Consider the following 27725-nt stretch of genomic DNA (forward strand, 5'->3'; position numbering starts at 1 on the left):
TACTTGTCAACCTGTGGGTCTCTTATATTCTGACATTTTAGAAACGCTTGCGAAAAGTTTAGACTCAAAATATCATGTTTCTGTTGTCCGTTAGATTTTTTTCAGATAGGTAAACGTTACTGCAAAGCTTTTGTCTGGGTTTATCTTAATCTTCGAGATCTTTTACCAATTGGTGGGACAGATATGTTCTTGTAGCTTCCTGGCTATGAAGTTAAGGCTGCTGCTGCTTCTATAGCCCGGCATGTCATCTGCGTACAGGAGAATTGCACCTCCTGCGAAATTTTGCACATCGTCGATGTAAAGTATGTATAATGTGAGGTCAGAAATGAAACCTGTGGGACCCTGACCACAGCGTTTCTCCTGATCGTTCTAAGACGCTTGCCACACCTGACAGAATTCCTTCTCTCTGGCAGAAACGAATCAGTCATGTCGATCATGGAATGTCTGAATAGTATCACCATACCAGTGGTGTGCTTCCTATCTCTCACCCTGCACATGTGTTCCAGCAGCAGTAGGAACTGATGGTGCTGTGTTCTGGGCGGAAGCTAAACCACTCAGGGGTGCTAATGTTGTGGTCTTTTAGGAACTGGGTAAGGGCTCTATCATATGGCAACAGTGAAATTGGCCTGTAGCTTTGGTGATTGCCTAGGGGCTGGTGCAGGGTTTGCATCTCCTCCCCCCCACCCCCCACCCCTCCGCGCCACGTCATCCCGCCCACTTTACCGCCTCCACCTTTTTTTGTGTTCTCTATGCGGTCTGCTCTCATTACGGCGGTGTGAGGCGTCAGGTCCACAATTACATCTTCCCTCCAATTCGGGACCAGGCACACGTGGTGGTTCCTTCTTCACTGTTGCTCTACTTGCACCCGAAGCCAGTTCGTTATGGGATGTCTCCTTCCTCCTCTTGATCAGACTCAATGCGAGTTCCCAGAAATTACTAAGGGTGTACCCACCAGGAGGACTGATGTCTGGTTCCCAAACCCGAATCGCGATACACTCTTTCAGACAGTCCAACAAGCCAAGGTCTACCTCTACATCTATCCTGCAAAATGCATTAACGTGCCTGGCAGAGGGTTCATTGACCCGCCCTAACAGTAATTTTCTATTATTGCTATCTCGTACAGCGCGCAGAAAAAGGTTCAAAGAAAGGCAGAACTTTTTGTATTATCGCGAAATATGGGAGGGAGGGTCACGAAATGATACAGTATTTGGGCAACATTGTTAAAAGAAAGGCGTTTATCGTTGCGACGGAATCTTCTCACGAAATTCGAATCACCAACTTTCTCCTCCGAATGCGAAAATATTTTGTTGACACCAACCTACATAGGGAGGAACGATCACCACGATAAAATAAGGGAAATCAGAGCACGTACTGAAAGATACAGGTGTTCATTCTTCCCGCGCGCTATACGAGATGGGAATAATAGAGAATTGTGAAGGTGGTTCGATGAACCCTCTGCCAGGCACTTAAATGTGATTTGCAGAGTATCCTTGTGGATGTAGAAGTATATCTTTGGGTGCGAGCTTTGATTTCCCTTATTTTATTATGGTGATCGTTTATCCACACGTAGGACGGCGTCAACAAAATATTTTCGCATTCGGAGGAGAAAGATAGAGATGAAATTTCATGAGAAGATTTCGCCGTAACGAAAAACACCTTTGTTTTATTTCGCGATAATACAAACCTCGCTACCCTCCTTTGAACTTTCTCGATGTACTCCGTCAGTCATATTTGGTAAGAATCCCACACCGCGCAGCAGTACTCCAAAAGAGGACGGACAAGCGTAGTGTAGGTAGTCTCTTTACTATGTGTGTTACATTTTCTAAGTGTCCTGCCAATAAAACTCAGTCCTTGATTAGCCTTCCCCACAACGTTTTCTACCTATTCCTTCGATTTTAAGTTGTTCGTAATTGTAATTCCTAGGTATTTAGTTGGATTTACGGCCCTTACATTTAACTGATTTACCATGTAACCGTAGTTTAACATATTTCTTTTAGCAGTCATGTGGATGACGTCACACTTTCTTTTCTAAATCGTTTTGCAATTTGTTTGGTCTTCTGATGACTTGACTGGACGATAAAATCGCGTCATCTGCAAAAAACCTACGACGGCTGCTCAGATTGTCTTCTGAATCGTATATACATATGAGGAACAGCAAAGGGCCTATAACACCACCTTGGAGAACGCCAGAAATCACTTCTGTTTTACTCGATGACTTTCCGCCAGTTACTACGAACTGTGACCTCCCTGACAGGAAATCACAAATCCAGTCACATGAATGAGACGATATTCCATAGGCACGCAATTTCACTACGAGCCGCTTGTGTGGTACAGTGTCAAAAGCCTTCCGGAAATCCAGAAACACGGAATCGATCTGAAATCAGTTGTCAATAGCATTCAACATTTCATGTGAATAAAGAGCTAGTTGTGTTTCACAGGAACGATGTTTTCTAAACGCATGTTCACTGTTTGTCAGTAGAGCTTTTGCGTAGAGGTAATTCATAACGTTCGAACACAATATATGTTCTAAAATCCTGCTGCATATCGACGTTAATGATTTGGGCCTGTAATTTAGTGGATTACTCCTACTACCTTTCTTGAATGTTGATGTGACCTATGCAACTTTCCAGTCTTTGGATACGGATCATTCGTCGAGCGAACGGTTGTATATGATTGTTAAGTATGGAGCTATTGTATCAGCATATTCTGAAAGAACCTACCTCGAATACAGTCTGGACCGGAAGACTTGCTTTTGTTAAGTGATTTAAGTTGCGTCACTACTCCGAGGATATCTGATTCTACGTTACTCGTCTTCTTTAGCGATCGATTTTCTGAAGGTTGTGTTTAGTGACTCTGCTTTGGCAGCACTGTCGTCTGTAGTATTTTCATTGCTATCGCGCAGAGAAGGCGTTGATTGGGTCTTGCCGATAGCACACCTTACATACTCGTACGACCAGTATCTCTTTGGATTGTCTGCCAGGTTTCGAGACAAAGTTTCGTTGTGGAAACTATTGCAAGCATCTCGCAATGAAGTCCGCACTAAATTTCCAGCTTCTGTAAAAGGTCGACACTCTTAGAATGTTTGCGTTCGTTTAAATTTGGCATATTTTTCGTTGTTTCTGCAACAGTGTTCTGACCCGTTTTGTGTACAAAGAAGGATCAGCTACGTTGTTTGTTAATTTATTTGGTGTAAATCTCTCACTTGCTGCCGATACTATTTCTTTCAATTCAAGCCACATCTGGTCTACAGCTATATTGTTAATTTGGAAAGAGTGGAGATTGTCTCTCAGGAAAGTGTCAGGTGAATTTTTATCTGCTTTTGAATAGTTATATTTTTCGTTTGTTTTTCGAGGAATTGGGCGGTAAAACATTGAATCTCGCTACGACAACACTGTGCTCACTAATCCCTGTAACGGTTTTGATGCTCATTATTAGCTCTGGATTAATTGTTGCTAAGAGGTCAAGTATGTTTTCACAACCGTTTACTTTTAGCGTGGGCTCATGAACTAACTGCTCGAAATAATTTTCAGAGAATGCGTTTAGCACAATTTCGGATGATGTTTTATGCATATCTCTTGCACTAAACATGTATTTTCGGCAACATATCGAGGGTAAATTAAAGTCATCACCAACTATAATTCTATGAGTATGGTACGTATCCGAAATCAAACTTAAGTTTTGTTTGAAACCTTCAGCAATTGTATCATCTGAATTGGGATGTCGGTAACAGGATCCAGTTGTTATTTTATTCCGGTTGCCAAGAATAGCCTCTGCCCATACTAAATCGCTGGAACTATCTACTTCCAGTTTGGTCCCTTTAACCCCCAAAACCAACCAACCAACCAACTATCTACTTCAATTTTTCTACCAGATAAACAGCAACGAATACGCCATCGCCAACTGTATTTAGCCTATCGTTTAGGAACACCGTTAGGTTCTTCGCAAAAATTTCAGCTGAGCTTATCTCCGGCTTTAGTCAGCTTTCAGTGCCTATAACGACTTGAGCATCAGTGCTTTCTATCGGCACTTGGAGCTCTGGTACTTTCCCAACACAGCTACGACACTTTACAACTGTTACATCGATGGTTCCTGTATCTACCTTCTTCCTGTGTTCGGCCTGCACCCTTTGTGACAGAAGCACTTTCTGTGTTTTCCCGAGACCCTCTAACCTATAAAACCGCCATTCTACGCCACACAGCCGCTGCTTCCCTTGTAGCCGCGCCCTGTGTGTAGTGGACTCCTGACATATTGAGTGAAACCCGAAACCCAACCAGCCTACTGCGCAAATCGAGGAATCTGCAGCCTACATCGCCGAAGAACCGTCTGACTCCCTGATTCAGACCCTGCACTGTGTCAGACTCTTGGTATGATCGTAATCAATGATCATTCACCTGTGATCTATCTCGTTAGGACTTACACTGAGAGACACTATAATATCAAATTTCTATGATATAGACATTGATGATGATTAATGATGCTGCTTCTGCTGGTGATGATGATGATGATGATGATGATGGTGATGATGAAACTGATGACGATGAGAATGACGTTGGCGACGTCAACGAGGATGAGAATGGTGTTGAGAACTCATATTGAAGCTGTAGACTGATACATTTGTAAGATGGCAAGAACCATGCCCCTTACATGAAGTCATTAAAGATCACCTAACTCACGTTGAGCGAACAGTAGGGCTCAACAAAATGACTGACAAGGCACAATGCATCTTGTAGATGGTATAGTATGGACATATTGGAATAATCATTGTCGGGTGATGGTGTTAAAATAATTCACACGACATGAAAACTTTGTGGAAACGCGACAATTTACTGGACACTTCTTTACCCCAGGGAGATATTTAGAGTTGACCGTGGCCGGCTGGGGAACGGCGAAGGGAAGCGACAATAGGCAGCTTTGGGCGGCTGAAGCTCTGAGAAAGTGGTAACGCGGCGCGGCCTCCAGCTGCCATAAGATGAGTGACAGCATGGGTGGTTGACGCCAACCTCATGCTGATGTACTGGGAAGCAGACGGAGAACTTGTATGCCTGTTGATAAATGTCCGTCATCCCGATTTCAGTGAGACATGCGAGAAAGCCGCGCAAAGCTACAGTGGAGTGGTCAACAGAGGTCAAAATATGCATGTTCGTGATTATAGCAACTTCACGCTGAATTCACGGTCCACAGAGTCTGAAGTAAATCAGGTGAAGAGCGACAGAATGAAATACGCCGACCTCCGATGGGAACGTAGGACCGAGGAATTTGAAGTACTCTCCTGGGAGTCAGAACTCCGGAAAAATTGGTGTTTGTGCAGACGCTAACCTTGATGGGTGGCCTGCGAGGAGCTAAATAACAGAAGTTGAGAGGAAGGGAAATTTTGTGGAAATTTGTTCGCATCCCAGAGCAGGCATTGGTCGGCGCTGGGAAGTGACACATAATTAACGCGACTTGCGCTGCAATTGGCGTAAGTGATTTTGCTGGAGGGGAAACCGAGGCGAAGAGCGGACTGTGAGGAGTCTCCGTAGAGGTCTTCCATTCCCAGCTTGCCTAGAGTGTGGACGTGGCGTTCTTGACTCAGCTGGCCTGAGAAAGAGTGACATCTCTGCAGTTTAGGACTTAGCAAAGGGAACGATTGAGCTTGGAGATAGGAAGTTTTGGTTCAACTATGTACTGAGCAAGATAGCTAGGAGTGAAGAGACGAGCGCAGCCTTGCAGCACCACGAGGTCGGCCGACGTCCACACAACGACGCCGCTCCTCCACGCTGAATTCGGTGATATTGCGCCCGCTCCGGCCACTGATTAATTTGTTGGTTCACGTCGGCAAAGTTTCCACGAGCGTTTCATGGGCCATGTATTGTAGAATTCTTCTCGCACTTCGCATTACGCCTGGGTTAGTCTATAGGAATTACTTTTGATTTATCCCGCTTTACTCCACACAAACGCAATTTATTACCACTGAATGTTAGGAGAGCCATGTAATGTGATGATTGAAGGTCGTGAGTTAAAATAAATCTGTGCTAATCGACTGCATCTGTTTTCACTCAAGTAGTTGAAATCCCAAGTCACTTTCTTAATTAATTTTATGTTGAACATTTGCATCTGGCGTTCAATAGCTGAATATAACATCAATGTGCACCCCTTTTTAATTAAAAGGGATCAATTCTGAATCAATTAATGTCAATACTGCCACCGCAGATCAATCATGAGTCACAGGGCATTATTACTGTCTTTGCATTATCCGACATTGCAGCAGTTTTGCACTCTCTGTTGATCTGTTAGTCACACCAAAACCAGATAAGTGATGGATGGGGTGTTACAACTTTTGCACTGAAATACAAGGTGTTGGTTCTAACTTGAGACAGCTATATACATGGAAAATGACGCATCGATAGAAAAAATTCTTCTAGGTGTAAAGTTAATATTAATAAAGGGGACATCTGTCTGTGGTATATAACTGGCTACCTTCTAACCACCCCTACTGCGTGGGCCGGGTCAGCTGCGTATTTTCAAATACGAACCTCCTATTTTTATTGGGCAACGGCCTTGCCGCAATGGATACACCGGTTCCCGTCAGATCGTCGATGTTAAGCGCTGTCGGGCGTGGCCGGCACTTGGCTGGGTGACCATTTTTCGGGGTGCACTCAGTGTCGTGATGCCGACTGAGGAGCAACTCGACCGAATAGTAGCGTCTCCGGTGAAAGTAAACCATCATAATGAATGGGAGGTCGGTGTGCTGACCACACGCCCATCCCATCCTCAGCTGAGGATGTCCCGGTGGTCGGATGGTCTCGATGGGCCACTTGTGGCCGTAAGACAGAGTACTTATTTTTATTGCATATTTGAATTATAAGCTAAAAAATATGCACAGTTTACTGAAATCATTGTTTCCAATTCGTGGCAGATGGTGCTGTAATCGACAATTGTCAATTGTGCCTGTTTTCGCGGTCAAGAACCGACGCATTTGATTCCATATTTCATTACAGTGTATGGTTGATAATTACGTTCGAAATTTTCTGTACTGTTTCAGATTTGAGTGGACAGTAAAATATGGTTAGCCGTTTGAATGTAAGGTTAGAAACTGCGTTTAGTGTGATCCAGAACTACGACGTGGATGTAACAGTTTTGTGACCCCATCGGCATGCTTTATGTCGATGATTCCTCTTGCCTCTCACCATTGGAGTGCTTGATTTCGGTGGGCATCCACGGCAAGGCAGCGCGTGAGCCACTGTGGTTTGATGGAAACAGACACGGAAATCAGTCACCGTGATGGCGGGGATCCAGGGCGGCCAGCGAAATTAAGCACTCTTAATGTTTGTGCACTCACGACAGTCAAACATATAGGCAACAGGAAACTACGGTACCATACAAGCAGTTCATTTGTCAGAAATGTCGATACCAAGCTGTATCCTTTGTGCTGTACAACCACATTTGTAACATTCAACGTGTGAAAACCAATATCAACGGGCAGATCACACAGTTCTACACGTGCATCGTAAATCTAATGTAGGATCAAAGGCGTCCGTCTACCACGAATGGCAGACAATGTTTTGAGTAAACCGTACTTATTTCTTGGCGTAGAATTCGAATATGCAACTAACATGGGGGGGGTTCTTATTTGAAAATAAAAAGATGACTCCACCAACACGGTAGGGGCGGTTAGCAGGTGGCCAGTTATAGCACGCACAGATGCCCCCTGTATTAATATTAACTTCACCTAGAACATTATTTTTGTGTCATGCGTCGTTTTAGAGCTATTCAGCTGTCTCAAGATAAAACACCCTGGACATTCAATCAGCTACAATGGTAACATGTACTACAAACAGCAAAACCAGTTTCGTCTTCTCTCGATTGGTGGCTGCTTTTAACTTTCATTCCTGTGTTTCATGCTCGTACTGATGGAAGGACAAGCTAAAACGGCGCCGGCAGCCTACACAAGCTGATAGCAAATTCGTGGAGCGACGAGTAATAACTCCCGACGTGACGGCGAGAAATAATTCATCCAGTAGCGAGGAAATAAAAACAGCAGGGCCCAGCAGTCGCGAGCCACCGCCAGCTTCGACGTGGGACGAAATGGATGTAGCCGGCGCGTTCACTCTCTGTCTCTCGGCGATGGGTCAACGCTGATAAAAAGCCGATACGCAAGCCGCCGTGCATCATCCGGCAAATTGCAGTACATTAGTCTCGGCGAAATATCGCCCGCCCGACCCTGTGTGCAAGTTGCCACCACGCAGAGGGAGACTTTAATGCCGAGAGTGCGACGGTGCCGAGGTAGAATGGGGGGGAGGAGGGGGGGGATGGGAGAGGGGAATAGAGGACGACGCAGTAGACTGGTACGAGGAAAACAGCAACACCTGGAGTGGTTATTTTTAGGGTACGAAGTTTCGCAAGAGAGACCGTATTTCAAAAAGTGCTGCCCTTTCCAGCAGAGCAGGTTCCGTGTTAAAATAGCATCTCAGGACTAGACACGAAAGCCATTCGTGCATTTATCTTCGAAGAAAGCAACTGTCCCTATTTTCACTGGCCGCTGCTGTAGGGAACGCTATTTTAGTTGTCGGTGCGCTGGCAACGTGGTTCGATACAGAGTCAGAGTTGATAGAAAAATTTTCTATATGAAGTGGACTCTACGTGGCTCAAGGAGCGCTAGCCTTTGATGATCACCCAATGCCACTTTAATACGTCAGTACTAGACAGCAAACTCCATTGGCAGACGTTACAAGAGAGGTGTTGTGCATCACGGAGAGATCAACTACTTAAATTTCCAGAGAGCACTCTCTGACTCACAGAGAAGAATCAGATTCGGACAATGTATTATTCCCCCCCCCCCCCCCCACACACACACACACACACAAACGTCTCGTGTAATGACCACAAGCAGAAAGTTCGAGAAATTAGAGCCAATACAGAGGCTTACCTACAACCATTATTCCCACACGCTGTTCGCGAGTGGAACAAGTTTGGAGGGCTCAGTTAGTGGCACGAAAAGTACCCTCCACCACACACCATTAGCTGACTTGTGGAGTATGTCGTAGATGCAGATGTAACAAAGCGTGCTGTGGGACGTTGAACAGTAGCGAGAGACAGCACTCTGTGAATGCGAGGAAAGTAGCGTGGGAACTGCACACACATCCAAAGTACAGACAAGTATCTTCTATGGAGATACTGTTATTTTGTTGTTGTTGTCGTTGCTGCATGTGTAGGGCGCTCAACGTCGATGTTATTAACCTCATCAGATTGAAAGTAGTGTAAATGAATGCACTAGCCCCTTGAAACACCTTTTGCAACAGTATTTCCCAATTTCCCATCACATTTATAACAGAAACACTATAGTAACACAGAATGAGATTTTCACTCTGCAGCGGAGTGTGCGCTGATATGAAACTTCCTGGCAGATTAAAACTGTGTGCCGGACCGAGACTCGAACTCGGGACCTTTGCCTTTCGCAGGCAAGTGCTCTACAAACTGAGCTACCCAAGCACGACTCACGCCCCATCCTCACAGCTTTACTTCTGCCAGTACCTCGTCTCCTGCCTTCACTATAGTAACACAATTATACTGAGCTTTGCAACGTCAGCATTTCCTTTGGAGGGACTGAAACCTTGAAACCCTATTTTCTAATGGTCACAGAGCCCCAAAGTACCAAGGTAGACGTATCGTTCACCATTACAACGTAGTCGACAACCACTTCCTGCCTTCTTTAACCATAGTGGCGACCCGCAATCTATGTGCATTCCTTGACACAATATATTTATTAACCCAAACTGGAATGTCTCTCAGACTGATAATCAGCGCCTGTATTATGGGTTTATAAGCTTGCTGGCTACATTTCATTAGACTGAATCTTCCGTTGCTCGTAACGGAACACTTAGTAAGTAGAAGACTTAAAAATTATTCCATTCAATTGTGGCATGGTTGCTACGGCAACAACTTTCGAATTATTTCTGAACATAAAAAGTCTTAGTTGAGAAAGTTTTTAATATCAGCGTCGCGTTTCACCCTGTCTGGGCATCATCAGATTGAGTAAAAGTAGCTGGGTATGTAACCCATCCGTGATAAAGCCATATGAAATGGAAATGAGCGTACGGCATTGTGGGTCGGGAGTCCCCCATTCGGGGAAGTTCGGCCGCCGAGGGCAAGTACTTATGGCATTCGACGCCACATTACGCGGCTTGCGCGTCGGAGATGGTGAGGAATTGATGATGAGGACAACGCAACACCCAGTCCCTGAGCGGAGAAAATCTCCTGCCGCAGCCGGGAATCGAACCCGGGTCTCTTGGCGTGGCATTCCTCCGCGCTGACCACTCAACTAATTGTTGTTGTTGTTGTGGTCTTCAGTCCTGAGACTGGTTTGATGCAGCTCTCCATGCTACTCTATCCTGTGCAAGCTTCTCCATCTCCCAGTACCTACTGCAACCTACATCCTTCTGAATCTGCTTAGTGTATGCATCTCTTGGTCTCCCCCTACGATTTTTACCCTCCACGCTGCCCTCCAATACTAAATTGGTGATCCCTTGATGCCTCAGAACATGTCCTACCAACCGATCCCTTCTTCTGGTCAAGTTGTGCCACAAACTCCTCTTCTCCCCAATCCTATTCAATACCTCCTCATTAGTTATGTGATCTACCCATCTAATCTTCAGCATTCTTCTGTAGCACCACATTTCGAAAGCTTCTATTCTCTTCTTGTCCAAACTATTTATCGTCCATGTTTCACTTCCATACATGGCTACACTCCATACAAATACTTTCAGAAAAGACTTCCTGACACTTAAATCTATACTCGATGTTAACAAATTTCTCTTCTTCAGAAACGCTTTCCTTGCCATTGCCAGTCTACATTTTATATCCTCTCTACTTCGACCATCATCAGTTATTTTGCTCCCCAAATAGCAAAACTCCTTTACTACTTTAAGTGTCTCAACTAATTGGGGCGGACACAAAAAGTAAAATGGACTCAACAGTAACTGGATAAGTAATCCATTTGTCGTAAGAACACATAAGCTCAAAGTCCACCTTGTATTTTATATGTTTTTATGACGGACGAATTACATATCCAGTTACCGTTGTGTATATTTCCCATTTAACATGGCTTTATGATGGATGTGACACATATCCAACTACATTCAAACAATCTAATGCTACCCGAAAAGAGTGAAATGCGTCACTGTCATTAAACAGTTTCGCAATCAAGACTGTTTTTATTCTGAAATAGAAGAATTGTCCACGGAAACACCAACAGCGTAATGCTGGATTTGTTACAAGCAGGTTCGCCGGCCGCGGTGGTCTAGCGGTTCTAGACGCTCAGTCCGGAGCCGCGCGACTGCTACGGTCGCAGGTTCGAATCCTGCCTCGGGCATGGCTGTGTGTGATGTCCTTAGGTTAGTTAGGTTTAAGTAGTTCTAAGTTCTAGGGGACTGATGACCACAGATGTTAAGTCCCATAGTGCTCAGAGCCATTTTGTTACAAGCAGGTTCAATCAGCACGCTAGTATTAAGCGAAGTGTGTTCTAGGGAAGCAGTGTGTGGCTCTTGTTGTTGTTGTTGTTGTTGTTGTGTAGGACTCCAAATGTAGGGGTTATCAGCGTCCTAACAAACAGCTTAAACTGGGATATGAAGTTGCGCAGGAGGCCTAAGGCCAAAATGTAAATTGAGACCACTTTTCATACCACTGCTGTAAAGGGTTTCTTGAAATCTACAGATAACTTTGAACCATTTTATATGGTCGTTTATGTTTCGATCACACTGAGGCGTCTCCATCGGCATTCTCCCAAAGACATACACCGTGGTATGTGGGAGATAATCGCTGGTTAAAGACTCGAACGAGAAGAGAGGTCAGTAATGGCAGACCATGAGGTCGCGAGGAGAGTGTTTAGACCTGTGTGGGAGCCAGTAGTGGGTCTGTGGTATTTCAAGAAAGGCCATCGTGGATAAAGAAGACGGACAGTGGTTGTTGACTACATTAGACAGACATACTGATTGTCAATACTGGAACTTTTGAGGAAACGTGCCTCTTCTAACAAAGACTTACGAGTTCAAGTCCCTCCTAAGGGAGTGGTCACGTTGCGAAATGCGGTGTAATTGAGTTACGAAAGTGCTTCTGTTAGAAGCGTGACGGGATATTACGAGAGCCATTAACCGAGATACTAAAGTGTCTTAAGGAACTAGTGTGTTCAACTTGTAAGGTAGGTATGTCGTTTTGATTTTTGTAAGGTATCGATGTGATCGTCAGAGAGAGAGAGAGAGCGAGTTATGTTACTGTTAAACAATCTTTCGTCTTGTCCTGACACAATCTTTGCCTTTGCGCAGTCTGATACATTCTTAGTTGAATTGCGGTAGGGTTGGTTTGAGTTGTTTGGGGGAGGCGACAAAACAGCGAGGTCATCGGTCTCATCGGATTAGGGAAAGATAGGGAAGAAAGTCGGCCGTGCCCTTTCAAAGGAACCATCCCGGCATTTGCCTGGAGAGATTTAGGGAAATCACGGAAAACCTAAATGGTTCAAATGGCTCTGAGCACTATGGGACTTATCTTAGGTCATCAGTCTCCTAGAACTTAGAACTACTTAAACCTAACTAACCAAAGGACATCACACACATTCATCAGTTTCATTTAATTTACGTCAATGGTCACAGACAGTTTGATAACAGATTACCGGTTTCGGTCTTTAATGACCATCATCAGATCTGTTTCATAAAAACAAACAGATCTGATGATGGCCATTAAAGACCGAAACCGGTAATCTGTTATCAAACAGTCTGTGACCATTGACGTAAATTAAAGGAAACTGATTACATATACGGGTCACTGTTTTTTCGTGACGACGTCGCAGCTTGCGACACACATCTATGCCCGAGGCACGATTCGAACTTGCGACCGTTGCGGTCGCGCGTTTACAGACTGTAGCGCCTAGAACCTCTCGGCCACCCCGGCCGGAGAAAACCTAAATCAGGATGGCCGGACGTGGGAGTGAACCGTCGTCCTTCCGAATGCGAGTCCAGTGTGCTAACCACTGCACCACCTCGCTCGGTTAATTGTGGTAGATGTATACCCTTTTTAAACCATTGTTCACTTTGTTATACATAGTACTCTTCAGACCTATGTTGTGTGTGAAGATTATGCAGAGTTTTACTCTGTCTTTTTGAATACATGCTTCGTTCTAAAACCGTTGTCTTAGAATATTATTTCATAGGAATAGTTACTCTTCCATCTCACTGTTTAAAGAAGCGTTTTCATTACCATTACCACGTTGCACCATACACTATGCAACAGTCTGAATATTTTTGGAAATTTTATTTAAAAACAGAAATCTAGCTTAGCCGTTGCCTGCTTACTGTTTGCTGTTATGCTTTCGAGAAATCTGCAACAATTTTGTCAAGACGCGAGGTAAGTGAAATTGTGATTAGGGCCCCATAATTGTTTTACTTCAGTTGTGCATTTAGTATAAAGACAAGGTGCATTCAGACCAGTTACAGTTCAGCTCAAATTAGGTTCTGTTTCGTCAAAAGTTATCATACGAGTTTAAGTTAAATGACCGTTTGTGGATGAATAATTTTGGTAATAGATAGACTTTTTATAGAGTGCGAGGTAAATTGGGGATAAATGTCATGCAGGAACCCATATTTGGGAAATTACAATTTATACGACTATCAATCTAATAATACATTGTGGTACGACGAGCTGACTCGTATGTTGTGATGTATTGTTAGCTGTACCTTGTTCATGCTGTGGTAAGACAGAGGTTGCAAGAGTAATTTTCAGAACTCATAGCTCAAAGGAGTAGGTAACTGTAGGTAATTATTTGATCTTCTCCAGCAGAACATAATAAAAATTATAAGACATCCAAAAGAAGAACGTAAAAAGTTAAGAACATAGTTGTAAACTGATTCACTGTCAAGCAGCAAATAGCGATTCTTTTTTATGGAAGCTGTCTTATTTGACTAATTTCCCTCAAATTGTGATGTGTAAGTTCAATTTTTTTGTAATTTTAAAAGATTAAAATTTTTTGTAGTTTCGAAAGTTTGGACACTGTAAGCACACAGCATGGTAACGGACTTTATGCGTACATATTAATGCCTTTAAGTGGTAGTGGAAAGTTCCACATTAGTATCTGCTGAAAAGTTTGACGGTCATGAGCTTCATTTACATTTTGGTGGTCAAAGAAGTAGAATACTACATTATATCTTTCAACTGATATTGTAAAGATTCCTAAAAGTATGTGTATGAAATATTAATTTGATGTATGAATATCAGCTACCTTGTTACAGCAAGGTATGATTGTGCAGCTGATGTTGGTTTTGTGTGTTACGCTATTGAGTGTCAATAACGTGTTACAGTTTCTTTTGACTTTCAGAACGTAACTGGTTCGTTCCAGACCCGCAAATTCATATCTGTAACCTGTTCCCATTTGTCGTTAAAAAATTTCATTTGACACGTTTCGGAAGTTGTCCATCACAGAGCATTATACAAAATGCCTTAATAGGTCGTAGAGTTTAACATAATACATTCTCGACATCGGTGCACAACTAGTGCTGCTAATCTTCTTACAAATAGCGTACTAAATGACCATGGTTCAAACATATAAAATGCAGATTCGCCAAAAGCTAGATAAGATCACATTTGTTCTCTGAAACTCTTTCTCTCATTAGCAAACACAGATACGCTGAACGTTAAAAGACTGAAAATTGAGTCTGGAGCTCCTGTGCTATCCGGTGACGCGTTAAGCATACTTCAACACTCCTAACTCGTCGGAATGAGGTACACCATGGCCTTGTAATCTACTTTATTGGTCTCAACTTGTATTACTTCACGCGCAGCCACTTTTTCTCCTATGGAAGCGGTATGAAACTTTCCGGGAGCTGTATTTCGGTTCTTTAATGATACGACATTGTATTACATTCAGTGGGCTACAAGCGCCCTTGGTGCAATTTCGATTTATTGCCACTAATTCCCAAGTGTCCTGGTACTGGCCTTAATGATACTTCCTTACCCTGTGCTTGCAACTGTAGGGCGACCGCCCAGATGTTCTGCACTGATTTATCTGTTGGATATGACACTGTGTGGGAAATAATACGAAATAAAGTAGAAGGAAATTCTGTTGCAGCACCTGTGAGAAATATACAACTTCCACTAGTAGAAAGAAATTCCTCCCGCCTAAGTTCTGTTACTGGGCACTGGAAACGGTGAATGGAAATGTCTGAACTATTTTCGAGAGACTGTTTCGCCGAAAGGTCTGAATGTTAAAGCCACTTCCGAAAGCCGGTAGCCCTCACCACGATAGGACGTGAGTCGTGCGCCCTGCAGAACGAAACTGAGGTTTCTAAAGGGTTTCATGACTGAAGTCGAGAGTATCCAAGCGGTCAATATAAAGTTAACTTCTGCTACGGAAAGCAGAAAGAGTTGGCAGGTGTCTTTCCTGTGCACAACAGTACAGGTCTCAGCGTTTTGTCGATATTTAAGAGCAAAGATGCAACTTTGTGAGCGAGCGCTTTTAGGTGCACACATGACTCATGTCTGACGATTGACACATCAGGTAGCTGTAAGTGGTGTTTGATAGGAACGAGGCGCACATAGCGCTGTGTCACACAAGATAATAAATTCCAACTGTTCCAGTGGAAACGTAAAATGTGATGCTTCTGCATGTCGTCCTCCTTTTTGAGTTTAGACAGATCAGGCCTGCTGGTCTAGCGGTAAACCGTGTGCGTGGAATCCGAGAGATCGTGGAATCGAGTCCAGATTCCACGCTAAACATTAGGTCCCCTTTCTTAGTTGGATAACTGGGGTAAAATACGGACACGCAGGTAACCGAAGTGGAGTCCAATAGATAGACCTGCACCACATCACTGACCAACGTGAAATTAAATTATACTCCGGACTACTGTAGAAAATGCTGAATAGAAACAAGGAGGTGAACAGCGACGAAACTTCCAAAAAAGTTCTATAGTACCGGGTCGGACGACAACTGGGAATATCATTCAGACACATATTTGCATATTTTGTAGTGAACCAATGTAAAAGAGACATTATGAATTTCAAAGTCGGTTAATGTTTTCATCAGGGAAGTCTGCAATTCCCTTTCGTTAAACAAAAGTTTATTTCTAAAGCATGTTAATTTGAGTTGTGTTTCGGCTATGTTTTCGGAATGTAAGAGATGAATAGAAACAGTAATCGTTAGTGCTTCTTCAGAAGAAGAGGAAGATTTTGACGTAAATGAAGAACCACCTGGCACTGTTCTCAACCCAGGAGAATAAGCTGTGATTAAAATATATGCAAAAAGTAAGCATTCATTCGGATTGTATTCATGTGAAAATTGTTATTTAAAAGGCAAAGGCTACGTTTCTGTATTTGTGAAAAATTAAGACCTTTTTTTTGTATCATGGCCAAGATTGGAGAAATTTAGCCAATATTATGAATTAGGTTCCACTGTTTTTTGCTGGCCAAATACGTTTTCATTATTTCAGATCGAGCTTTTGTATCATCTGAAATCACCCTTCCGAGTCTCTGTTTGTTAATTTTTATTGGTAGTGTGATACGTCTGCCCTGAAGTATCTTGGTGGCGTCTGTCTTGCCTTTCAAATCCTCCATCGTCATCTGTAATTTCATCATGTCCTCCTTGATATCTGCAATCAATCTAATGCTCCACTTAGTATTCCATAACTACTCAATTATTCTCCACTAATTCTATTTTCTGTTGTCATCAACAAATGTCATGGGAAAGAGATCCGTTTCTTTTTCATTTTACTTGTCATTGGTTCTATTTCTTTATAAATCTTTCCATTTGAAGCTATTCTCCAAACTTCGTCTTTTTGGTATTTGTTATTTACACGTGTTTTGACTATCCTCCTTTCTATTTTGAGTATTCTGTCTGTTGTTACACTGTTGGTTGTTTTACATATAGTTTCGCCAGGTTATGTTATTTGCGCCTGTGTGACTGTTTTGGAGTGTTCCAGTTTTGTGGATATTGAGAAGCATTTTTTGTTATATGTGCTCTTGGTAACATGATGTCTATAATCATTTTGATTTGCCATCTGCCATGATGGTTTCTCATTCAGGTTGTTCGTTATCATTTCTCCCAAGTATTTAAAGTTTTCAGCAACTTTTACGTTGTGTTTTCTAATTCTAATTTTGTTTGTCAGTGTCGGTTCCGTTAGCATTATTTCTGTTTTTTCAAAAGATTTTTTTAGGCCAATATTCTGGGCTATTTCCTGTAATGATTGTATTTATTGTTTGGTTTCTTGAATGTTGCTGACGAGAGGAAGTCATCAGCAAATCCTAAACAGTTCAGCATTATGTCATCTCTTAGTGTTCCAACACTAATCGATTAAAATACGTTGATTTTAGCAGATTACGAGACATTTTTTAGTCAAGGAGATGATGTCGAAAACTCCGTTACTTCAGTGGGGTACCTACGATTATCACATTCAAAGAGATGACCATTTCTAAAGACAGGTTGGTGATTCAATATATTAACAAGCAAACCAAATTCATCAAATTAATGTTAAAATAACGCCAATAGACGTATAACACTGTTTATTTGGAAAACTGACCAAAATGTGACAAATGATGCAATATTCTTAGTTCTCTACTGAATGAAACTCTTTGAGATGCCGAATAAGTTTTTTTCTTTCATCTCCTAGAATCATAACATATTTTGACATGTCTCTATGCACTCGAAGGATCAGTATGTAGAAACAATAAAAAATTAACACTGATGATACCATTCACCCCTCTAAGAGTACTTAAGTTTCTGCATGCCATTGATTAGTTGCATAAGAGAAGTGACAATTTTAACCCTTTAGAGTATTTTTGGTGAGTCGTTGCAACTACAAAAATGCGTGATTTTGTTTTTCACCTGATGCGTTTGGCGTTATTGCAAAGCATCGTCAGTGGTGGCGATTTTCACTTGATTTCTCACTTACGTTTGCTAGCACATCGTTGATGTTTTTCTGCTTGACACTAATAGTTGCTGCCTAAATTTTAATTGTTCCTCAGCACTGTGCATTTCTTACGTTTTTCACAGCACATAAGTAATGCATAGTGCTGCAGAGCACAACTATCAGAGTCTAAAGTGGAAAAACACCGACGATGTACTAGCAGGCTGCATTTCCCGCTGCAAGTAAGATATCAAGTGAAAATCACTAACACTGATGATGCCTTAGCTCAATAAAGCAAAAAGTGTCTGGTGAAAAAATTACTGATTTTTGTAGTTGCTGCGGCAGAACAAAAATACCCTCATAATTTTAAAACAACTACGGACAGTAAAAAAATGGTTCAAATGGCTCTGAGCACTATGGGACTTAACGTCTGAGGTCATCAGTCCCGTAGAACTTAGAACTACTTAAACCTAACTAACCTAAGGACATCACACACATCCATGCCCGACGCAGGATTCGAACCTGCGACCGTAGCGGTCGCGCGGTTCCAGACTGTGGCGCCTAGAAATGCTCGGCCACCCCGGCCGTCTACGGACAATATGGCCATACAAGTGAAAAATTATCTTTTAACCCTGTCTCGCGAACTCTTATTTAGACTTAATACTATGGCAATGCATAGAAGTAATCTGGATGCGGTAATAAACGTTTCCATTCAAATCAGCAGAGCAGTATGTAGCGTAAATTGTCTCGCGTGAATAGCTAAGTGAGTGTGGATTCTGGCTTGACTGTGGTTGCTATAGCTCCGTGGACAGACGTGAAGGAACGTCTCAAGTGACAGAGGCAATAAACAGGAACACCCGGGTTGTGAGTGCCAGTGAGGGTATGCAGCAGGTGTCGGGGAGCGCGCCCACCTGGCCGGCAGAAGCAGCGGTATCCGTCTTCTTGCTCCACGCAGATGCCGTGCTTGCAGGGCGACGACTCGCACTGGTTGAGCGGCCGCTGGCACATCTCTCCGGCGTAGCCCGTGGGGCACACGCACCGGAAGTGCGTCGCGTTGCGCACGCACGTGGCGCCGTTCTGGCACGGCGCAGAGCCGCACGGGTCCGCCTCTGCCTCGCACGTCTTGCCGGTGAAGCCTGCGCAAACCACGGGGAGCGAGCGGTCAGGCCACAGGTACAGATGCAAGCGTGACGCACAACACCCGGCAGCCGCGAGTAGCTGTCACAGTAACAGAGGTCTCAGGTCCCATGCGTCATGTAACGGAACAGGTCAATGTGCATTCTCCCATCACGTACTGGAGTACTGATACACTATAAATTCAAAACACGATACAATTAAATCTATATTGTAACCTTACCTTCGAGAGTTAAACCCGGGAGTTAGTGTTTCTGTTTTGTTTTTTTAAAGAAATCTCACGAAATAGAACGAACAGATAATACTTTATTCAACAAATAATAAAGAATAAATTGATAACAATTAAACAGATAAAACATAGTATGCGAAGAAATAATACAATACTACCCAGAGTACACAGAGATACCAGAGTACCCAGAGAATCACATAGAAACCCAGAGAGCAACCCAGAGTGACCCAGGGAGCTACAACACTAAGAAGAATCGCTTCTCGGCTTTTGGCAAGATCAATGTGTAGTTGTGTTTTAAGAATTGAAAATTTAAATTTAATTTAATATTAAAACATATATAATTAAACAAAAACACCCACCTACCTCCCCGGGTGTCGTAACTCCCGCATCCTAACATAAACTATAATATACAATGATATATAAGACTATAAACGTGTTTCTGTATCTTCAGATACATTGAAGCATGGCTGTCTGTACTGTGCGGCTGCCTCGAGTCGAATGAGCGTGCAGCTGCCTCAGCACAAGGTCTCCCCCCCCCCCCCTTGCGGGCTGAGACGCAGCGGCTGACGCCGCTGCTGATAAGAAAGCGCCAGCCAATCAGAACTCGACCGGAAGGGCGCTGCCCGACCGGAAGGCATTTTTAGCAGCGGATCGCGCTCTGTTAAAACTAGATTTAGTGTTGTATATATAATTATATATTTAATTACAGATGTTTTAATATTAAATTAAATTTAAATTTTCAATTCTTAAAACACAACTACACATTGATCTTGCCAAAAGCCGAGAAGCGATTCTTCTTAGTGTTGTAGCTCCCTGGGTCACTCTGGGTTGCTCTCTGGGTTTCTCTGTGATTCTCTGGGTACTCTGGTATCTCTGTGTACTCTGGGTTCTCTGGGTAGTATTGTATTACGTATTGCATGCGGTGCCATGCATAGTAGCGCGATCCGCTACTAAAGATAGATGTCTGTACTGTGCGGCTGCCTCGAGTCGAATGAGTGAGCAGCTGCCTCAGCACAGAGTCTGGGCCCCCTCCATGCCAGCTGTGATGCAGCGGCTGACGCCACTGCTGATAAGAACGCGCCAGGCAATCAGAACTCGACTGGATTCATGCATGGCTGTCTTCACTTAGCCGTAGCAGCTACCTAAGGTGGGTGACCTTGAACGAGCTTCGCCTGGCTGCCGCCAGAGCTGGAGGATCGCGCTCTAGTTTTAACAGAGCACGATCCACTGCAAAAAATGCCTTCCGGTCGGGCACCGCCCATCCGGTCGTGGTCTGATAGGCTGGCGCGTTCTTGTCAGCAGCGGCATCAGCCGCTGCATCACAGCCCGCATGGAGGGGGACCAGACTCTGTGCTGAGGCAGCTGCACGCTCATTCGACTCGAGGTAGCCGCACGGTACAGACAGCCATGCTTCAATGTATCTGAAGATACAGAAGCACGTTTATAGTCTTATATATCATTGTATTTTATAGTTTATATTAGGGTGTGGGAGTTACGACTCCCGGGGAGGTAGGTGGGTGTTTTTGTTTTTATATATATGTTTTAATATTAAATTAAATTTAAATTTTCAATTCTTAAAACACAACTACACATTGATCTTGCCAAAAGCCGAGAAGCGATTCTTCTTAGTGTTGTAGCTCCCTGGGTCACTCTGGGTTGCTCTCTGGGTTTCTCTGTGATTCTCTGGGTACTCTGGTATCTCTGTGTACTCTGGGTTCTCTGGGTAGTATTGTATTATTTCTTCGCATACTATGTTTTATCTGTTTAATTGTTATCAATTTATTCTTTATTATTTGTTGAATAAAGTATTATCTGTTCGTTCTATTTCGTGAGACACTGAAGAGCCAAAGAAACTGGTATAAGCATTGCGTATTCAACTGCAGGGATATGTAAACAGGCAGAATACGGTGCTGCGGCGGCAGCGCCTGTATATGACAAGTGTTGGCTCTGGCTCTGAGCACTATGGGACTCAACTGCTGTGGTCATTAGTCCCCTAGAACTTAGAACTAGTTAAACCTAACTAACCTAAGGACAACACAAACATCCATGCCCGAGGCAGGATTCGAACCTGCGACCGTAGCGGTCTTGCGGTTCCAGACTGCAGCGCCTTTAACCGCACGGCCACTTCGGCCGGCTATGACAAGTGTCTGACGCTGTTGTTAGATCGGTTACTGCTGCTACAATGGCTGGTTATCAAGATTTAAGTGAGTTCGAACAAGGTTTCATAGTCGGCTCATGAGCGATGGGACACAGCATCTCTCAGGTAGCGATGAAGTGGGGATTATCCCGTACGACCATTCCAAGAGCGTACCGTGAATATCAGGAATCCGGTGAAATATCAAATCTCCGACAAGGCTAAGGCCGGAAAAAGATCCTGCAAGAATGGGACAAAACGACGACTGAAGAGAAGGAGTCCAACCCTTCCACAAATTGCTGCACATTTCAATTCTGGGCCGTCAACAAATGTCAGCATGCGAACCATTCAACGAAACATCATCGATAATGGCTTTTGGAGCCGAAGGCCCACTCGTGTACTCTTGATGAATGCATGACATAAAGCTTTACACCTCGCCTGGGCCCGTCGACACCGACATTAGGCTATTGATGACTTGAAACAAGTTGCCTGGTCCGAGGAGTCTCGTTTCAAATTGTATCGAGTGGTTTGGATGTGTACGGATGTGGTCACAACATCATGAATCTATGGACGCTGCATGTCAGCAGGTGACTGTTCAAGCTGGTGGAGACTCTGTAATGGTGTGAGGCGTGTGCAGTTGGAGTGATATGGGACCCCTGCTACGTCTACATGCGACTATGAAAGTTGACACGAACGTAAGCATCCTGTCTCATCACCTGTATCCATTCATGTCCATTGTACGTTCCGGAGGACTTCGGCAATTCTAGCAGGAAAATGCCACATCCCACACGCCCAGAAATGCTACAGAGTGGCTCCAGCAGTACTCTTCTGAGTTTAAGCGCTTCCGCTGGCCTACAATGCCCCCTCCCTCCCCCCTCCACCAAGACATCAACATTATAGAGCATATCAGGAATCGGCCATCTGAGCTACCGAAGCACGACTCACGACCGGTCCTCACAGCTTTACTTCTGCCAGTATCTCGTCTCCTAACTTCCAAAGGTCCCGAGTTCGAGTCTCGGTCGGGCACACAGTTTTAATCTGCCAGGAAGTTTCATATCAGCGCACACTCAGCTGCAGAGTGAAAATCTCATTCTGGATATCAGGAATCCTTCGCAACGTTCTGTTCGGAAGATATCTCCACCCCCACGCATCTTACGGGTTTATGGACAGCCCTGCAGGATTCATGGTGTCAATTCCCTCCAGCACTACTTCAGACCTTAGTCGAGTCCATGCCACGTCGCGTTCTGACACTTCCGCGTGCTGACGGGGGCCCTACACGATATCAGGCAGATGTACAAGTATCTTTGGCTCTTCAGTGTAATATGTTATTGTACACCTACATCCAAAATATGAATTCAAAAAGGAATTAACATTATTGATGTTGATTTCATCATTTTTCAAAAAAAAATTTGTACTATCGCATTTATTTAAAAATTATAATTTTAAACATGGTCTTTTCTCAACAAGCTTATACCAGTTTCAACAAAGGTTTATACAGCCAACCATTTGCAACTAACTCTTTGGTATATTGGCCTAGGTTTCGACACCTACTAAGGGCGTCTTCAACAGAATCAAATTTTGAGAAACCATAAAATTAAATTGTGAGAAATCAATGGTCGGAATTTAGAACAGCTATGTTCAAGTCAAAAAAATAAAACGAAAAGTGTTCCAGGCTTTGCCATGTGTGCGTCGCTAGGAACAACGTCAGACTAAGGTTCTGATGTTCTGATGCGGGTCGTTGCTAGGCACACGTAACAAAGGATGGAACGATGGAATGTATTTTATTTTATTTCTGGCTTGATCGTAGTTGCTCCAAATTCTGAGCACTGCCTTCTCGCAATTTAATTTTACGGTTTCTCGAAATTTCATTCTGATGAAGACACCCTTGGTAGGTCTCTAAACATAGGTCAGTATACAAAAGAGTTATTTGCAATCGGTTGGTTACTTAAAAATATCCTTATTCAATATTAGTTCCATTTGAAGCAACTGACATCAAAATTGTTAATTATAAACTTTCAAAATAACACGAAAAAACATAATCGATTAGTAATTCACTTGTCATGTAAAAGATTTTGTTTCAGACATACATATAATCTTTCTTCTTGGCGAACTGAAAGTCATTTATATGATGGCGAATAGCACATGTAGGTGGCGCATGCTGCCATGTCGAATAGCCGCAATTTTCTGATTTTACACTTTCAAATTAATACAAGTTATTCTGTATCATGAAAACAGTGAGTATAATCATGTACTGGTGTATTGTATTACTTACATAAACCATTTTTTTAAAGTATAATTTTTTGTGTAACTCTTGTGACTGACTATAATGAAAAATTTGCAAATATGAAGACAGCATGGAAACATAGAAACTAATATATGTGAAATGAAAGCAATAAATCGACAGATGACTGCTGTGTAGTCACACAATGTTCTTCTCTGAAAATCAAATCTGGACCACACGACCTAGATGTAAATTATTCTTTCAACGCGCCATGATCTCCTCGAGGAGACACAAGATATAGGTGAGTAATAAAATTGTAATTTTTTAATTAGGTCACGTTGCTTTTAGTTACTGCTTAAATTTTATTATTGCAGCCTCGGTATTTGTGCCATTTTCAAGCATCTGCAAAACAATACAACGTACTGAGAACCATGTAATATAGGTTAACGCTACGAATAATCAGTTTACGTCCAAGATTTTTTGATAGCCCGATGACGTTGCGCAGAGATTACAACGTAATGCCCACGCACGTCAAAGCGCAATCAATCAGTTAACGATGATGACATTCCATTTCATGTAGTGTAATTCTAAGTGGATTATGTATATCTCGACAGTCTCTCACACCTAAAAGCCTGCGCTTGTAATACGAGTAAATGTCTCAAACAACACAGAAATTTTATTTCTGATGTCTATTTGTTCATTGAGTATACTATGGCGTGACAAAAGTCATAGAATACCTCCAAATGTAGTGTCATATCTCGTTTTGCCCGATGTAGTGCTGCAACTGGAAGTGGCACGGACCCAACAAGTCGTTTGGAGTTCGCTGCAGAAATATTGAGCCATGCTGCTTCTATAGCCGTTAATAAATGCGAAAGTGTTGCCGGTGCAGGATTTTGTGCTCGAACCGACCCTTCTATTATGTCCCATAAATGTTTGATGAAATCCATGTCAGGCGATCTGGTTGGCCAGATCATTCGCTCGAATTGTCCAGAATGTTCTTGAAACCAATAGCGGACGACTGTGGCCCGATAACACGGTTATTGTCGTCCATAAAAATTACATCGTTGTTTGGCTGCAAATGGTCTCCAACCAGAACTATTTTCAGTCAATGATCGGTTCCGTTGGGCGAGAGGATCGAGTCCACCGGGTGTAAGCACTGCCCACTCCATTCTTGAGCCACCACCAGCCTGCACAGTGCCTTGCTGACAACTTGGGTCCATGGCTTCGTGGAGCCTGCGCCACATACGAATCCTACCCTCAGCATTTAGCAACTGAAATCGGGACTAATTTTACCGGGCCACGAGTTTACATTCGTCGAGGGTCCAAGGTATATGATCACGAGCCCAGGAAAGCCACTGGAAGCGATGACGTGCTGTTAGAAAAGGTACTTTTGGTTTTCTGCTGCCATACCCCACAACGCGACGTTTCGCCGCACTGTACTAACAGACTCGTTCGTCGTACGTCCCACATTGATATCCGCTATTACTTCATGCAGTTTTGCTTGTCTGGTAGCAATTACAACCCTATGCAAATTCCGCTGCTCTCGGTCTGTAATTGAAAGCCGTTGGCCACAGCGTTGTCCGAGATGAGGGGTAATGAATGACACCTGGTATTATCGGCACGCACTTGACACCGTGTATCTCGGAATACTCAATTCCCAAGCGATTTCCGAAATGAATATTCCAGGCTTCTAGCTCCAACTACCTCTCCGTGTTCAAAGTCTGTTAATTCCTGTCGTGCGAAATATTTTTCGTATGAATCACCTGAGTGGCTGAGTAAAAATGACAGGTCCCCAAAGCACTGCCGTTTTATACCTTGTATACGCGGTACTACCGCAATCTGTATGTGTGCATATCGCTATCCCATGACTTTTATCACCTCCGTGCAAAGCCTTCCAGACCTGGTAGCAACACTAAACAGAAATTACACTAATACACCCTGGCGGCCGTTATATTTGTCACAGGGGTTTGGAACTCTAAACATTTACACACTCGCTGATGATGCGCACTTGTACGACGATATACTGGCATCCGAGTACGTCTTTTGGATGCTTCACTGCACACTACATGGTTCTCAGTACGTTGCACTATATTTTGGATGCTTGAAAATGGCACAAATACCAAAACTGCAATAGTAAAACAAAAACAATGACTAAAAGGAATACATCATTTTAAAAGATTGTTGAAGCTGCAGAGCAGTTTTACAAGAAAGTAATGTAACTCTTAGTGTCCAAACTCCTTTCACAGACACTTTTGGTGGCACTACAGTAGTGAGTGTTCCCATTGTTTAAATGTGCAATTGATTTAGACAACATTTGAAGACTTTTCTCAAGTTCTTAGATTCAATTGCTTTATTCACTAACGTAGGGGAGGGTCGTACAATCTTGACGAAATAAAAGAGCAACGGAGGTGCCCGTATACCTAACTCGCAACAAAATGCTTGGTGACGTGGGGAGGTGAGTTAGGCAAGCGAAAGAAGTACAGACATCAAAAAAGTTTTGCATCACTTGGGTTCCGAGAGTTCCGGAACCTGTACAGAAAATTGGGATAGAGGTCAACATAAACATCATTTCCGCCCTTTTTATTGCTCATGAAAACCACACACTGCATGTTGTATCACCATACAGCGAGACCGTCAAAGGTGGTGGTCCAGATTGCTGTATACACTGGTACCTCTAATACCCAGTAGCACGTCCTCTTGCATTCATGCATGCCTGTATTCGTCGTGGCATACTATCCAGAAGTGCATCAAGGTACTGTTGGTCCAGATCGTCCCACTCCTCAATGACGATTCGGCGTAGATCCCTCAGTGTGGTTGGTGGGTCACGTCGTCCATAAATAGCCCTTTTCAATCTGTCCTAGGCATGTTTGATAGAGTTCTTGTCCGGAGAACATGATGGCCACACTACTCGAGCTATGTCGTTATCCTGAAGGAAATCATACACAAGATGAGTACGATGGGGGCGCGAATTGTCGTCCATGAAGACGAATCACCCCCAATATGCAGCCGATATGGTTGCACTCTCGGACGTAGGATGGTATTCACGTATCGTACAGCCGTTACGGCGCCTTCCATGAGCTCCAGCGCCGTACTTTGGTCGCACATAATGCCACTCTAAAACAACAGGGAACCTCCACCTTGCTGCACTTGCTGGACAGTGGGTTTAAGAAGTTCAGCCTGACCGGGCTGCCTCCAAACACGTTTCCAACGATTGTATGTTGAAGGCATATGCGACAATAATCGGTGAAGAGAACGTGATGCCAATTCTGAGCGGTCCATTCGGCATGTTGATGCGCCCATCTGTTACCGCGTTGCATGATGTCGTGGTTGCAAAGATGGACCTCGCCATGGACGTCGGGAGTGAAGTTGCGTACCATGCAGCGTATTGCGCACAGTTTGAGTCGTAGCACGACGTCCTGTGGCTGCACGAAAAGCATTATTCAACATGGTGGCGTTGCTGTCAGGGTTCCTCCGAGCCATAGTCAGTAAGTAGCGGTCATCCACTGCAGTAGTAACTCTTGGGCGGCCTGAGCGAGGCATTTCAACGACAGTTCCTGTCCCTCTGTACTCCTCCGTGTCCGAAAAACATCGCTTTGGTTCACTCCGAGATGCCTGGACCCTTCCCTTGTTGAGAGCTCTTCCTGGCACGAACTAACAATTCGGACGAGATCGAACAGCGGTATTGACCATCTAGGCATGGTTGAAGTACAGACAACACGAGCCGTGTACCTCCTTCCTAGTGGAATGACTGGTACTGATCGGCTGTAGGACCCCCTCCGTCTAATAGGCTAATAGGCGCTGTCCGTCTAATAGGTTGTTTACATCTTTGGGCAGGTTTAGTGACATCTATGAACAAAGGGACTGCGTCTGTGATACAATATCCACAGTCAATCTTCAGGAGTTCTGGGAACCGGAGTGATGCAAAACTTTTTTTTTATGTGTGTATTTTTGACGTTGCTGTAGCCAGTGACAGAGATACCGAGAGTATTTGCCCGGTCCCAGAAACCTCGACGCCACACCGCAGCAGGCAGCAAATACGCAGCAGTGTGCCAGACACACGTCCTTCTCCATCACGTCACCTCACGTCACGAGGTATGAACCCAGGGTCTCTGGAGTTGGATAAAGACACCCAAAAGCGATAAGAGGCGG

General features: G+C 43.6%; 1 protein-coding gene across 1 annotated transcript in view; it reads right to left on the bottom strand.

The window, feature by feature from the left end:
* The window catches only part of LOC126210057 (delta and Notch-like epidermal growth factor-related receptor), a 364547-nt gene that overhangs the window by 116486 nt on the left and 220336 nt on the right, over positions 1–27725 (bottom strand). Inside the window, exon 6 of the mRNA XM_049939540.1 lies at positions 18770–18994. Coding sequence (XP_049795497.1) covers positions 18770–18994 — 225 coding nt within the window. The remainder of the gene's footprint in view (positions 1–18769; positions 18995–27725) is intronic.

The sequence above is a fragment of the Schistocerca nitens genome, chromosome 1, assembly GCF_023898315.1.
Source record: "Schistocerca nitens isolate TAMUIC-IGC-003100 chromosome 1, iqSchNite1.1, whole genome shotgun sequence".
NCBI lineage: Eukaryota > Metazoa > Arthropoda > Insecta > Orthoptera > Acrididae > Schistocerca > Schistocerca nitens.